This window comes from Augochlora pura, chromosome 11 (genome assembly GCF_028453695.1).
Source record: "Augochlora pura isolate Apur16 chromosome 11, APUR_v2.2.1, whole genome shotgun sequence".
In the NCBI taxonomy this organism is placed as follows: Eukaryota; Metazoa; Arthropoda; class Insecta; order Hymenoptera; family Halictidae; genus Augochlora; species Augochlora pura.
The window spans coordinates 3,524,118-3,540,076 of record NC_135782.1 but is presented as its reverse complement, the minus strand read 5'-3'; the positions used below and the strand labels follow the sequence as shown (position 1 = coordinate 3,540,076).

General features: G+C 40.2%; 1 protein-coding gene across 1 annotated transcript in view; it reads left to right on the top strand.

Moving 5' to 3' along the window:
* The window catches only part of LOC144477148 (agrin), a 78,998-nt gene extending 65,207 nt beyond the window's left edge, over positions 1-13,791 (top strand). Inside the window, exons 14-24 of the mRNA XM_078194635.1 lie at positions 3,174-3,368; positions 4,664-4,837; positions 5,684-6,023; positions 6,741-6,968; positions 7,675-8,282; positions 9,448-9,859; positions 10,677-10,930; positions 11,412-11,505; positions 11,792-11,902; positions 12,732-12,906; positions 13,292-13,791. Of these exons, the coding sequence (XP_078050761.1) occupies positions 3,174-3,368; positions 4,664-4,837; positions 5,684-6,023; positions 6,741-6,968; positions 7,675-8,282; positions 9,448-9,859; positions 10,677-10,930; positions 11,412-11,505; positions 11,792-11,902; positions 12,732-12,906; positions 13,292-13,549 (2,849 nt within the window). The 3' untranslated portion in view covers positions 13,550-13,791. The remainder of the gene's footprint in view (positions 1-3,173; positions 3,369-4,663; positions 4,838-5,683; positions 6,024-6,740; positions 6,969-7,674; positions 8,283-9,447; positions 9,860-10,676; positions 10,931-11,411; positions 11,506-11,791; positions 11,903-12,731; positions 12,907-13,291) is intronic.
* The last annotated feature ends 2,168 nt before the right edge of the window (positions 13,792-15,959 follow it).

Below are 15,959 nucleotides of genomic sequence, written 5' to 3'. Positions count from 1 at the left end.
GCAGAAGATCGGAGGGATGAAGAGTTTTGTTGTTCGTTTCACGGTATTAAATTTAAACGGGTTGAACGGCTCCAGTGATTTTAATTAATGAACATCGATCGTTTGACCCATTTCTCCCCGTTAATATTATTCTTATTTTTATTTAAGTGTTTGTTGATATTTTGTTTTTACCGAATTAATGTTTGATCGAGGAAGAGTAATTAAACGTGGAAAGCAATTTTGATTTGATATTGTATTTTAGTTTAATATTGTATTTTAATTTGATATCAGATTTTTGGTTTAATATCAGATTTGGATTTCTTTTTTATTTAAAGAATAAAGCGTCGCTACATTGATTATTAACGACGAATTGTTTGCTAAACTTCGTTGTAAAATGAACTATATTCTGGTGAAGTAAATGTCCTTTATCGTTTTATTTAATACTTTAAATATTAAAAAATAATTACAGTATACGTAGTATTTACTCTCATACATTATTAAATATTATTATTATAACTCCATCAGCTCTATTCTCGAACACTGGTCGCTATTATTAGATATCCAAAAGATCAATGAAATAATTTAAATTTATCCTAGATTATTTATTCACACATAACCTTGGCAAATAATTAATCAAACTTATGCTATAAAGGTAACAGCATCGTTTAAAATCGAAACCTCCAGTCACGTTCGTATCCATTCACGGGATTTCCACTTTGTTGCAAAAGGGTTTGTGATTAATTGCATTTGTTCCGGTTTGGAACTTCATAGGAATTAGGCTAATGTATTTGCGAACTGTTTCTTACACACGTTTCTCAATAGTTGGTTATTCGGTGATTAATTTTCCACGCGGCCCCGGCTAAACGTTCCCGGTTTTTCGACCCACGGTGTTGCTTCTTGTAAATGTATTGTTTCTGGGCCGTTGGCCTGTACTTCCAACTAAATGTTATAATTAATAAAACAAATATCGAGTAAAAGTAATACAAAGGACGTTGGTTTTTCTGCGATGCTAATTCAATATTTCTTTCAATAATTTCGTTGGTTTTCCTTTGTGAAACTTTTCGGTTAGAAGACTTTAAATTATTATATAGTTAAAATGTAATATTAAATGCAAATAGGGCATTGAATTGAAGATCAATTTTTCATAAAAATATAATACTAGATAGATATAATATTAAATATAATACTAAATCGATATAATATTAAATATATTACTAAATCGATATAATATTAAATATAACACTAAATCGATATAATATTAAATATAATACAAAATTGAAACGTAATGTTAAATCGAAATACTATATTAAACCGAAACAGAATATCAGACCAAAATATGCACTATTAAACCAATATAGAATATTAAATTAAAATTCACAGTTAAATCAATGTATAATATTACCAAAAACATTAATTAAAAATTGTATAAAACACGCAGCGTTCGTCGTCGTCGCGACATCGTCATAAAGCTAGACGTGTTTCGAAAAAAATCCGAGGGCTGATAACGAAGCCCGATAAATCGTCGTACGAAAGAAACGTGGACGCACGTGCGACGGGCAATTTCACATGCAGAAAACCAATATTTTTCGCCGGTGGACAGGGGCGAGAGAAAAGTTTCGTTGCCCAATTGTCCCCGCAGTCGATAAACGAGTCGATTATATCGAGGGTAATACGCAAACACGACGATCCACCCAAGAGAGAGAGAGTAGGAGAGAGTAAGAGAGAGAGTAAGAGAGAGAGAGTAGGAGAGGAAAGCTGGGACAGGCGAACGGAGGCGGCGGAGGTTGGAAAAACAAAGGGAAAAAGTGGCGGGGCAGCGGAAGTCGCCGATGTGAAATAATAGGAAGCAACGCTGCAATTGGAAAGTAATTAAAATCCCATCAAGCCGTCTCGAACTCCTGTTACCGGGGGGAGTCCCCCCCGCGTAACTGCCTCCGATAGAATTAGCTTTTCGATTCTCATTATTTAGAGAAATTGCGACGCACCTCCGCTTTTCCGCCTCATCTGTGTTCGACGTTGTATCGAGCTCTGATTCTCCGCTCCTCCGCTGCGTCTCCTTCTTTCTATCAATGTAGAGAGACAGAGAGACCTAAAAACAACTAGAAAAAGAGAGAGAGAGAGTGAAGAGAGCCGGGAATTTGATAATTAAAAGTCTGAAACGCCGAATTATTACGTTCAATCGTAAGTTTCGCGCTGCTTCATAATCGCTGTCCCTCCGCAACAGTTTATAATTAAGGGTACTTTATTACACGTTTACCGGTATAATGAATGGCCAGTTTCTATTTATTTACTGTAAACGCCGCCCTTCTGGAAGTTCGTTTACCTTGGCCGTTCGCGAAATTCATTTTCGGCCGATATACGAATACCGCGATATTTACGCAGCTCGCGATATTATATACCCAGAATCTGCACTCGAAATTAATCCTTCCGCGCGTCCTGTTCACCCTTCTGCACTCGGAAGTGAAATATTTAAATGATTCCGGTATTCGAGGTATATAACCCTTTTGCCCGGTTTCATTCACCCTCCGGAAATCAAACACCGCCTCGTCAAATTAATATTTTCACGGATCAAAATTGAAGTTTTATTCAACTTTTGAATGCGATGCACAGGTTCGTACTTCGTTGTAAAATAATAGATATATTACTTTGCTGGTTTATTTATTTAATAGATATATTACTTACCGGAATTTGATTAACGGCGATTGGAAATTGGTGAATTTTATTTGAAAGCTGATTTATAAAAGTGTTAATTTTATTTTAGAGAAAGGCGAATGTTATTCGCGAAAGTATTAATTTTATTTTACAGAAAGTTGAATATTATTTGCAGTAGTATTAATTTTGTCTTGCAGAAAAATGTCCATGACATATGAAAATATCAGCTTCGTCTTGCAAGAAAAATGAACACAACGTACGAAAGTATTAATTTCGTTTGTAAAAATTTGCACGACATTGCGGTTGAATAAAAATTGCTATGGAAATTAAACATCATCGACTGGAAGATTCAATTAACGAGAATTTGCTATAGTACTCGAGCCTGGAGCCAATGAATAATTAAGGGTAGTAAGAAGTGTCGGGTATTCGTTGCTCGTCGCATAATGATTTCAAATTCGCCGGAACAATAACGACGAAATTTACCGCAGAAAATGGCTGCGACGAACGTCGGTATATTTGTTACATCGTTTGAAATTTTGCAGACAACCCGATGGTGAACACGGACTACCCGGTTAAGAACTATACGACGGTGCAGTACACCCAGCCGGCGGCCGCCATCTCGCCATTATCGAAATCCACCAGGCATCTGCTGGTCCCGGAACCGGATCCACGCTATTATTACACTCACCGGGCCCATCAAGAAACCATCTCGATCGACAGAGACAATTTAAAACACGGTAAATGCCCTCCCCCCTGTTTCCAATTACCGCGGCCCGCTTTTCACGGCGCGTTTAATAGCCGGGCCGCTTCAATATTGATATTTACCCGGACCAAGAAACTCTTTTCGCTCTCTCTCTCTCTCCTTTATTTATCCTGGCCGCGTAATCCTCGTCGTCGTTCCTCCCCCACCCACCCCCCGTAATTCTACGATTGACGGACGCGTTAATGAACGGTTGTTGTCGAAAGAAAAGCAATTTTGTTCCGCGCCCTTAACCCCTCCGCGACGGACTCTGCGTTTCTATCACGTGATTCGCCGAGGTTATGTTCGATATCTGCTAATTGGTCCGCCAGTGTCCCGATACATTTTTAATTGAGTAATACAACGATTTATTTATTCATAAAATTTATAGTTGTCTTTTTTAATCGGTAAAAGAATTATTCTTTTTAAACAATATTTCTGCTCAGCTCGTGTTACATTTTTCTAACTCGTTCAGTGTATAATTTAATTAAATCAATGTCAAGGCGATGGTAAAATCTGCTGATTTCCTTCGTTCAGTTAACTGTATTTTATATTGTTAATAATTTAAATGTGATTAGTGTAAACATTTACAAAAGAATTCAAGCCTATACACTATATTATACACTATATTACTGTATACTATATTATACACTATATTACTGTATAGTATATTATACACTATATTACTGTATATTATATTATACGCTATATCACTGCCCACTATTGTCTATACTAATTCAAAAGACCGTATAAAACGAAATCGACCAACTCTCAGCAATCCGCGAGCAACGTCGCGCTTCATCCCCCATACGATCGCGACTTTCCTATAGATTAACAGAAGCAAAACGCCTCGTGGCGCTTAATCGTCTTAAAAGACACCTACGATCCCTCTCCCCTCATCGATGCTATAATCCGTGCCGTGATAATCCGTGACGCCGGGGAGCCCGCGAAATTAACGGAGAACACGTTTCATCGGGAAGCGTTACCACCCCCCCCCCCTTAACGTATCAGTCGGCCGCGGTTCGTAATTCGTTCGCGATAACATTCTCGGCGTAACGTAATTAATAGTTCGAAATAGCGACGGATATATCCCCGACAACGCGATCCGTGCACGCGCGCGCGCGCGTGTGTGCTCGCGGACGCTTTGAATCGCGCGCTCGAAATCCGCTTTGCGGTTAATTCTGGATCTCGAGTGTCGCCGACTGCGGATCGATATTGTTCGGGACGTGATTTTCTTCTTTTGCTAAAAGAGAGGAAGAGGGGGAGGTGACGGTGATGTTAACGGTTTTACAGGCGCGGCGGCCGCTTACAGGCCGACGCCGGCGACGATCCGCGTGGTCACCGCTCTGCTCGGCGATCTGTGCACCGACGACAAGGACTGCACTATACCTAACAGCGAGTGCTCGAACGGTGGGTGCATATGCTCCGAGGGGTACGCGGAGACCAGCGACAGGCAGGAATGCTTTGGTGAGTGGAATAAATATTTCTAATATTTATGTGAAAAAAAGACGTATCCGACTGTATCGTCCACGTCGGTAAAAGAGTAAAAATCGTTTTATAACTTATAATTATCACTGTGAGTGATCTCTTTTAGCTGTGACACCTTGTACATTTCAAAAGAAAATTCAAGGAATTAATAGAAATAATGAAAGCACGGAAGAGATACAGTAGTTTCTTCATCATCGAAACATTTATTTCCACTGGATTGAAATACTTCAATGATATTTTGATATTTGAATATTTTAGTATAGTTCTCGCGAGAGTATAAGGCGCCTCTGCGAGCGCAGTTCCCTCTCCATCGGCCGCCCAGCGTTGCAGAGCTAGGTGGAGGGGGAACCTAAGCGCAGAGTAGCGTTCTTCTCGCGTGCGAGCAGTATCAGGATAAAACAAACCTGCGCGAGATCCTCGGCCGTGTTAGAACAAACAAATGCATAGACCGTAATCAACAGCAGTGAATATTTAAACGGTTTTTTATCACGTGTCGCGCACCGCCCATTGTTTCCATGAAAGGGAAGCCAGAGCACTGGGGGTGGGCGGGGTCTCGCAAATCATGCCGAGACGCTCGTAAAGATAGAGGGAACAATAAATAATATCTTTGCCTCGCGTCGGCGGTTGCTAAAGCTACGACTATCTTATTCGAGCTGAATCGGTACTCGCAGGAGAGAGTGTTCTCGTAGGAGAAGGGGGCAGAGAGTGGAAAGAAAGGGTTTATTATACACGGTCAAGATTAAGAAATAGCTTCCTGGAACAGCGGTGAACAGTCGATGTCCGAGTAGTATTTCCAGGGGCGAATCTAATTAACCTGTTTTCCAGCTAATTACGTGCCGGTCACACCAACCGAAGAGTTCCGTGCCTGCCTGTCGTATCCGTGTCACGCGACATCGACCTGCATCGATCTGCCGAGCGCAACGTTCGTCTGTATCTGCCGGCCGAATTACACCGGTCTATTATGCGACGAGGAGATCAACAAAAGGGATTACGAGGTGCCGTCGTTCGACGGCAAGAGCTACGTAAGGATGAGCCGGCTGAAGGCTTACCACAAGTTCAGCGTCGAGGTGGAGTTCAAGACGTACGCCGACAATGGGATTATACTTTACAACCAGCAGAAGAGCGACGGCACCGGGGATTTCGTGTCGCTGGCCATCGTCGACGGGTACGTACTTGTTAGCGACCCCTGACAGAGGAAGGCTCGGACCTAGCGCGGGACGGTTCACTTTATCCGACGTCCGTTGCTCGGACGCTGCAAACTGGATACAAAGATCAAAGAACTTTTCGATGGAGCGGGATCAAGCGATCGGCTTGCCGCGGATCGATCCTGTCGATGAGATAACTCGCGGTGGAATTAGGTTCGTTTTACTATGCGATGGTAATTCCAAGAGTATGATTCTAATTCTAGTAAGAGGTATAGTTTGTGCTGTTCTGCTCTTAACAATTTTTCAAATATTAGTAATATTTAAATTGGTAGGGTATAAATTTCGTAAAGACTATTTTAAAACGTGACATGATAATATTTACAGAGAGAGTCGTCATTCGACCGGTTAAAAGAGGGTTAAAAGATAATTTCCTAAATTATTAAACGAACAAAAGACGCGTCGAACGAACCGTGGTTTCACAGGCGAAATATGTAAACGCGGCGCGGAGGGTCAGGTGATGGTAATCATTGCTATAGCGTGGCGTGTATCAGCAGTTCCGTATAATTTCGTCGGACGGCGACATCAAAGTAGTACATACTCTGCAAAGGTACCTGTAGGGCTGGGGGGGAGGGGAGGGGTGGCGAGAAGGGGAGGCGGTGGTAGTATGTGCCCGATCGTTCCCGAAAGCATCCATGGTTCCCCCGTAGTAAATATCTCGGGCGTAACTTCTCTCGCAGGCACGTGCAGTTTCGATACAATTTGGGAAACGGTCTGGTGATTCTAACTTCACCTGAGAGGGTCACTATGAAAACGTTCCACCGCGTGGCAGCTAAGAGGTACCACAAGGACGGCGTCCTGATTTTCAATGACGGCGAGAACATAGTCGGCCAGAGCCAGGGTGTGCTGAAGTTGCTGGACTTGAACCAGAACACGTACATCGGGAACATGCCCACAAACTTCTCCAAGCAAGTATCTTTTGTGCAAGCTGTTTCGCAAACGTGAAAATACGATCGGCGCGACACGAATGCCAGCGTTGTGAACAAATTACGAACAACCCGTATCGTAGAACCGATCACGATTCCGCTGTTAAATTACGTGCATTTAAAGACATTAGGAATTTGTTATAGCATACTTTTCTTTTCATATTTGAAGCGTTTATCAGAGATTTATTTTTATTTGATTTATTATATATTGATTTTATTTGATTTGGGAAAGAAGAGAGTTAGCTATGAGTTCTCGTATTATATTAATAATTATATATATATTATAATATTAATAAATATTGCAAGTACTCGATATTAAGCTTTCAGCCTTTGAAATAAAATATAGCAGTTCAATTTTACGTAATTATTATTGCAAATGAAAGGACAAAAAGATTTTCTAAAAACACCGAATCCTCTAAAATAGATATTAAAAGAATTTAAGTCTAATCTCTAACCCCTTACAATTATTCAAATATAAGAAATGAACTATTTAATACTGCATAAAAATTCACAGTCCACGAAATACTTTCCACGTCAACCAAAATTCTCAAAAATATAAGGATAACAATAACAATGCTAGAAATATAAAATAACAAGGATATACATCCTAAACAAGAGAATGTTCCCTGAATAAACCAAGAACCGTCTTAAATAAATCAAAAAAAATCTAAACGAACGTTTTAACCAGGGTGTACGACAACATCGGCACGAACCACGGTTTCCTCGGCTGCATCCGTATGCTGAAGATCAGCCGGAACTTCGTGGACCTGCACGTCGGCCACGACAAGGACATCTTGGAGACCTATCGCGTGAAGGAGTGCGGCGAGAACGCGTGCGCGAATCTGCCTTGCCAGAACGGCGCGACCTGTCAGCCGATCTTCGAGGAGGATCTGTGCGACGGCCGCGAGTGCCGGCGTATCGAGAAACGTGGGAAGAACGGCAAGGGTAAGAACAGCGTGAACATTGTCAGGTGCAAGGGATCGCATTGCACGACCGTCGATCAACGGCGAGCGAAGAAGAACATGAACAAACGGTGCGCGACGGCGAAGTGCGACTACGATTACGAGATCGGTTACGAGACGAATTACGAGCACGGGAATTACGCGGTGGAGAAGTACGATCCGCCCGAGTACAGGTGCATATGCCCGCCGCAGTTCACCGGACGTAATTGCGAGGAATCGCTCGATCCTTGCATCGGCGAGCCGTGCCAGCACGGCGCCACGTGCGACATCCTGCCCCAGGGTGGATACGTGTGCAAGTGCACCCCTGGACGGACCGGGGAGCATTGCGAGATTCGTGAGTATTTTATCGTTGTTATATTATATTATTGTATATTTTATGGAGTATATATTGTGATATATTGTATTACTCTGCTAAATTATAATACAGTATATTAGTGTGCTAGATTATAATTCATTATATTAGTAAAACTAGATTATAATATATTATGGTAGTATACTTGATTATAATATATTATATTAGTATACTTGATTATAATATATTATAGTAGTATACTTGATTATAATATATTATATTAGTATACTTGATTATAGTATATTATTGTAGTATACTTGATTATAATATATTATATTAGTATACTTGCTTATAATATATTATATTAATATACTTGATTATAATATAATATATTAGTATACTTAATTATAATATATTATATTAGTATACTAGATTATAATGTATATAATGTATATAATAAATATATTACTGTAATATATCAAACTGTAATATATTACATTAATATTCTAGATTATAACATATTGCATTACTAAACTAGATTATAATGTACTATATTACTATATCAAATCATAATATATCACATTACTATACGAGATTATAATGTACTATATTATTACACTAAAACATTGCAACACCGTTACATTGCTAAAATAATTGAAATCAATCGCATGGGCGCAATTTCACTTCGACCGAATTCTTCGAATAAAATTGTGTTCCAGTGGACTCTTCAAACGTTAATCAATAAGCGCGCCTGACCGCGGAATTGCAATATACCTTTCTTTCATTGGCTGCGCCGAAGCCCCGAAAGACCCAACGGAATCAGAATTTAATTTAGCTAATGAAATCGGGCCACCGAAACTGTAAAATTGAAATTTACGTACGGTAGACAACGAACTGCAACTCTAATCATTAAATTGCGACTTTCATGCACTCGCGACGAATCAATTATATGTAATATTATTTAATGTATTAAATTAAATATACCGATATATTGAATTGATAATTATACTAGAAGAAATTAAGAGCGAGGCTACAGTGGCTACCCTGTTCCACAGGGTGTCCGAAAAGTAAGGTAAATTACTTTTTGGTCTCTGTTTGGTCAAAGATTATTGCGATTTGTTTCGCATAAAAATCCACAAAAATTAATAACAATTATTCTAGTGATAGTAACTCGTTCCTTGCTGACTGTTTCGATTTCTGACGACAGTGGACGCGGAGCTGACGGAGCTGTTGGTGCCCGAAATGTCCGGCGACGGTTTCCTGGAGCTCCCGTGCCTCGACGGCGTAGCGAAAGCGTTCTCGATCGAGCTCTGGTTCCTGACGCGGGACCCGGACGGTCTGCTGCTCTACAACGGCCAGCTGAACAACGGCCGCGGTGATTTCATTAGCCTGAACCTGATCCACGGCAGATTGGAGTTCAGATTCAATCTCGGGAGCGGTATCGCTAATATCAGCTCGCCGGACCCGGTCACCCTCGACACCTGGCATTGCGTGCGAATCAGCCGGCTCGGCAGGGAGGGCGTCCTCCAATTGGACGACGGGACGGTCGCCAGAGGACTGTCCGGAAGCCCTTTGACGGAGCTGAATTTGGAAATGCCGCTTTACGTCGGGGGCGTCAAGTACGTTTCGAAAATGAATCACACGCTCTTAGACCGTTGGACACTCGAACAGATTACGCTTTGACCGGCCAGTTCACGAGGGACGCCCGGCTCCTCGAACCGTGCGCCCGCCTCGTGCTCGACGGCGAAATTATATTCTGTAGCGGCGGCGGGCGCACGCTTTAGCGGACCGTGCGAAATCGTTTAGGGGTCGGAAGTAACGTTCTAATTCATTTATTCTATGGCGAGGCGAGCGATGTTCGAATAATCTGTATGACTGGTTTCAATGTGATATTTTCATATACTGTAGTATACAGTGTATAGTGTAGTATATTTTAATATTTATAGTAGTATATTTTAATATGCGTATACAGTATAATGTATGACTGTTTTAAAATGGTACTTTTATATATTAAAATATCATATGTGACTGTCCTGAATATATTTTAATATTTACACTAGCATATACAGTAGCATATCTTATATTTCTATACTATTTCTATAGTTCAGTATTTTTAAAGTATACTTCCATGATATTAAAATATCGTATCTGAATATTTTAAAGTCAATATCTTAAAATGTCATACATTAAAAAAAGGTAATATATTAAAATATACTAGAGCTATAGTCACAACATTTTCATTACTGATAAACTACCGTCGCAACTATTTTTATTTCAATTATAAATATATGCAATTAGCCCTCAGCTATAAATAAATATATACACACTGAATAAACATATATTAATCTCAAAAATGTAACAAAGCTGGTCTTCAAAGTGTCAGATATCTTTTAGCAATTTTTTGAATTTATTATATCTGAGAAATAATTCTTGCAGGCATTGGCGTGAGGTTCATCGTCTGGCGGGCGCATGGAAAGGATTAAACGGCGCGGTTCAGAGGTTGATGGTGAACGGGAAGACGTACCAGAATTTAGCAGTGAACGTAACTCAATACAACACAGAGATTTACGACGGTCTGCCGTGTCCGAGCAACGAGAATCCTTGTCACAATAGCGGAGTGTGTTTACCACTTCTGAACAGCTATCTGTGCAAGTGCGCCAGCGGCTACAATGGCCTCCACTGTGAATTCTGTAAGTTTATCGACTGCTCGTTGGACGCCTCACCCCTTTTTCCTTGTTCATGTTAATCCTTTTATCTGTGCCAATCTTTTTGCTTATGATTGCCTTTTTATTCCTATTAATTTTCTTATTTATGTTAACGTGTCTGTTTTTATATTAATTTCCTTATATATAATATTTTATATTATGCTATACATTATTATATTTTGTTAGTATACTATATATATTATATTACTATTTATATTTATATTTAAATAGTATTTAAACAGTAATATAATATAACTCTTGAACATCATGCCATCATAAAATATATCTTCATACAATATACTTAATTAAAAATAATTCAAATAGTCGACACATTGAACTCTACCCTGTAAAATCGTTCCATAAAAGCTGAGATTAATAAATCTAAAGAAACATAAGAAATAAAAATATCTCATCGATAATTGAATAATTATCGCGAATAACAAACGTTTGTTTTTTTTTCTTTTAGTTATGGGTTACGACGTGTCCACCGAGTTGGTCGAGAGGCCGGTCCGCTTCAACGGCGACAACTTCCTGAAGTTCCGCCACCGTAACGGAAGAAGGTAAAAACCACCCCTCCCGGTTGCGCAAAAAAGTGCGTCCACATATTTTTTTCTGTCCGAAGTTTTCTCTCTCTCTCTCTCATATATATATTCCTAGAACCACCGCAGCACACCTTTTTTTGAGGTATCCCGAATCATTAGCGGCGGCCGTGTTATATCGGCTGTCCGATAATATTTAGTAAAACAAAGAAAAAAAAGAAAAAAAGCAAAGAAACCGGTAGAACTAATTTAGAACCCTTACGAACGAAAGTATTCACTAACCTTCTGATTGTGTAACACCAACTAGTACTAACTCGACTAACACTACCCTCGGCGAATACTTTGAGGAGTCCTCCTACTCCGACTACGACTTGGAGGAGGACGTCGACTACGAGTACGACAATTACGATATCACGGAGTAAGTTTCTAGGAAAGAATGGCTGTGGTGTGCTCGTCGATGGGGGATACGGTGTTTCCCCATTGGCCACCCACCCCCTGTTTGTCGTCACGTTGCATCGTCCTTAGTCGTTTCAGCTAGAATGCATCTGCGATACCCTTCCAATCTGCGTACACTATGTGTATAATATGTGCATTTGTTCTTATCTTTCTTTAATAATTATATACTGAATTTATCACGATTTATTATCAAGGAATAATTTATGGTTAGACTGTGGATTTTATGCTTCAATACACTGGTTTTTACCAGTTAAAATTAAAAAAAAAAGAATTGTATATCTGACTTTAACCTCTTGCAACAGATTTTTATTTTGCCTAAAGGTTAATATAACTATGCAATATCATATTAACAGTTAAAATTGTGATAGAACGAATTAAACTTCTATTTGGCTCCGACTTCTTGCAACTGACGAAATAAATTTTTGTTTTCTATAAAAATTGATATAAATCTGTAATATAATATATAACACAGTATATAATTAATATAAGCATAAATATTGCAATAACAATCTTCAATTATCCTATCCCAGTAATTTTCATTTCAAAATTCGTTTCCAATCATTTCCATATTTAAATCTAATAAAATCTAGAAAATAAAATACTAAATTGCTGTGATAGATAAATAAAGCAGATTTGGAGGGTTGACAGCAAACAACAATTTTTCATTTGATCTTCTTGTAATGCTTGCCTGTTTGTGTAACGTTCACGTCCCATGGCACAAGTAGATCGGTGTCTAGCCGGCTCGAACGAGAGAGTACAGCGTTGTCTGATATATCGAACGACGTTTTTAGACGCAGGGAGCAGCAGTCGAACAAGTTCGAGCTGAGACTGAGAACAACGCATCCGGACGGTTTGATCGCTTGGATCGGAAGAGGGAAAGTCGAGCACCTTAAGCTGTCGTTGGACGGCGGACAGGTGGTGCTCGAGTACAAGAGCAAAACCGAGCATGTGTCTCTTATGAGCAGGGTGCGTATATTCACGTCAATCACTCTACTATGTACTATTTTTATTGTACAAGGTATAATAAGCTATGATACGAGCTAGTCAGAATATTAAGGCATTCATTGGAACTTGGTGAAATTAATTAATCATTACTGAAAGTATGAATTGACCGGTGTGTTGAAATAGGTATTTAATTTGTTAATATATCACTTGATTTAGGGATTGAAATATGTGCTAATATATTAATATATTATTTGATTTGTGTATTGGATTAATATTTATATATTAATAATTGTGAATTGCATTAATATGATTAATTATATCACTATATGAATTATATTAATATATTAAGTAATAATTTCAACATTACTAATTTACAAAAATAATAACATTAATCCGCGTTTCACAGGAGCGCGTGGACGACGGCATGTTCCACCACATCCGCGCGTCCCGCCGGAAGCGGGCGACGACGATACAGATCGACGACCTGAACCCGGTGAAGGTTACGACGGAGGCGACGTTCCTGACGACGAACGGCAAGCTGTTCGTCGGCGGCAAGCCCGGCTACCTGGGCGTCAAGGGCTGCGTGACGGACTTCGTCGTCGACAAACGCCGGCTGCAGCTCGCCAGGCGGAAGATCGAGCACTGTCACGACAACGACGTATGATAACGAACCCCGGAAACGACGATCGTCAACGTGACGTCGCCCCCGGCCACGCTCGTCGACTGGACGCCGTCCCTGTTCCCGACGAGTTAGCACCAGCCTAAAAACATGAACGCCGCAGAGGATATCCTTTGAGGATGTTCCGAGGCCCGACCAACCCAACCCAACCCAACCCAACCCAACCCCCTTGACAGACCGACGGGGCAGTGGAAACGAAACGAGAGCGAGGCAAAGGGTTTGGGGGAGGCGAAACTGGGAAAAGGGTTGGGGGTGAGACTGGGAAAGGGTTGGGGGGGCGAATCTAGAAGGGGGTTGAAGGCGATCGGGAGAAGTCCGGGAGAGGAGGACAGACGCGAGAGGAGTTTTGGGTCGGAGAGAGAGGAAGACGGCGGACGGAACCGAGGACGACAGGGCGGTCACGTGATTCCTGCCAAAGTCGTACGAAAAAAGGGAACTACGAAGTGAGCGACGAATCGTGCCATGCATGGGAAGGATATTTATTTTTCGTTCGAGTATATATATATATACATATATATATAAATATATATAATAGTGTACAAACGGACGGCCGCCGTGCTCGTCCGGATCGTTCGGCGACACACACACACCACACACAGCCGACCGTTCCCTCTCGGTCGGACAGACGATCGCAGAGGAACGGGACGTATATAATAATGGAGCATCGGCGTTAGAATGCTACGTTCTCATCGAAGGACAATAATATATTTTTAAGGCGGCGAGATTAATATACATATATGAGTATATATGTATGTAATGTATGAATTTAACGCGTATACGTGTAACAGGGAGAGAGAGAGAGAGAGAGGTGGAGATACGGGGTAAAAAGAATACCGGGACGATTACCCGTCGAGTACGGCACAATGGACGGGGGACGAGTGGGGGTGGGGGTGGAGGGGGTCGAACGAAGGGAAGAACCGTACGGTATGGGGGGGTTCGGCAGACTTATCGGTAATCGTTAGTTGTTACTATGTAAGTTAATGATATATCGAAGCACCTATAAATGTTTTACGATGCCAAGACTGACTAAAAAGACGAAAAAATGGAAAAAAAGACGGGACGAGCGAGAGGGAGAGAGAGAGAGAGAGTGTGTGGAGGGTAAACGTCGCCGCGGAGGTCGCAGACGCGGCGAATCGTGGGGGGCGGCAACTAAATGGGAAATATTAAAAAATGGAAAAAAATACGAAGCGATAAATCGGTGTTACGTTTGAGTGTTTCGGTAGAGAGATTTAACGATCGTGGATTAACAGAATAGAGGAATGTATTTTAAAGGACTTGTTGATTTATGCCAGTAGAGAAAAACAAAAAAATGAAGCGAATTAAATGACAAGTACCTCCCCGGGTACCCACACGAACACACGCGCGTCTATACGTACCACACGCAAATACCAATATATATATTATATTATATTATATATATATTATGTATATTATATTGCATATATTAATATATATTATATATATATTATATATATATATATACATGCGAGAAACAGACACACCGTACAACGTTGTTTTTAGGCAGGCAAGGCTTTTTACAAACGCGCAAATGAATAGATATATTATGTATATGTATATACATATATACACGTATTTATATATATAATATATATATATAAATATGAATATAAATATATATATGTACACACCACTACACAGACGACATTCCATGAAACGGACACCGCGGGCGAATTCTACGTAAAATAGACGAAGAATTGAATGGTCTACGAGTGTCCTTTCGAAATCGTTTCGTATAATAGAGCGTCGCAGGCTCTCCTGATCTCGAAGACACTCCGCTTTCGTTCGACAATTCGCTACGAAGTTCAAGATTATTGTACACTGTGTGCTGCACGCCGTGCTTTTTGGGCCCGAGAGAATTATTTCGCTGCCATTAGACTGTTAATCCTGGCTGTCAATATTAATTCCAAAAGGATTAAATATTTTCAGAATTTAGACATTTTCAAGATCGGAGAGTTTCCAGGATTTAAATGTTTACTAAATGAAAATATTTGCAGCGTTTAAGAATTCCAAAATTTAAGGGATTTCCAAAATTGTATTATAATGTTATCATAATTTCATTATAATTCTATCATAATTCCTATAATATTATTTACAATGTATCTTAATTGTTGCTGTTCGGTCCAAGAAAAACTTAATGAAGCGTTCATTTGCAACCAGCGTGCCTCGATTACCAGAATAACGAACAAACGACATGTACGCAATTAAAAGAATAAAAATATCGTTCCTACGACAACTGTTTCATCTCGAAACCATTGTTTAACGCGTCGATCACGTTCTCTGGTAATTCGAGACACGGTGTGCAACAATCGTTCGCGCGTCATCGAACGATCAATAAGGAGTGTCTTTACGGAAGCGTGCTTGAAGACGGAAAACT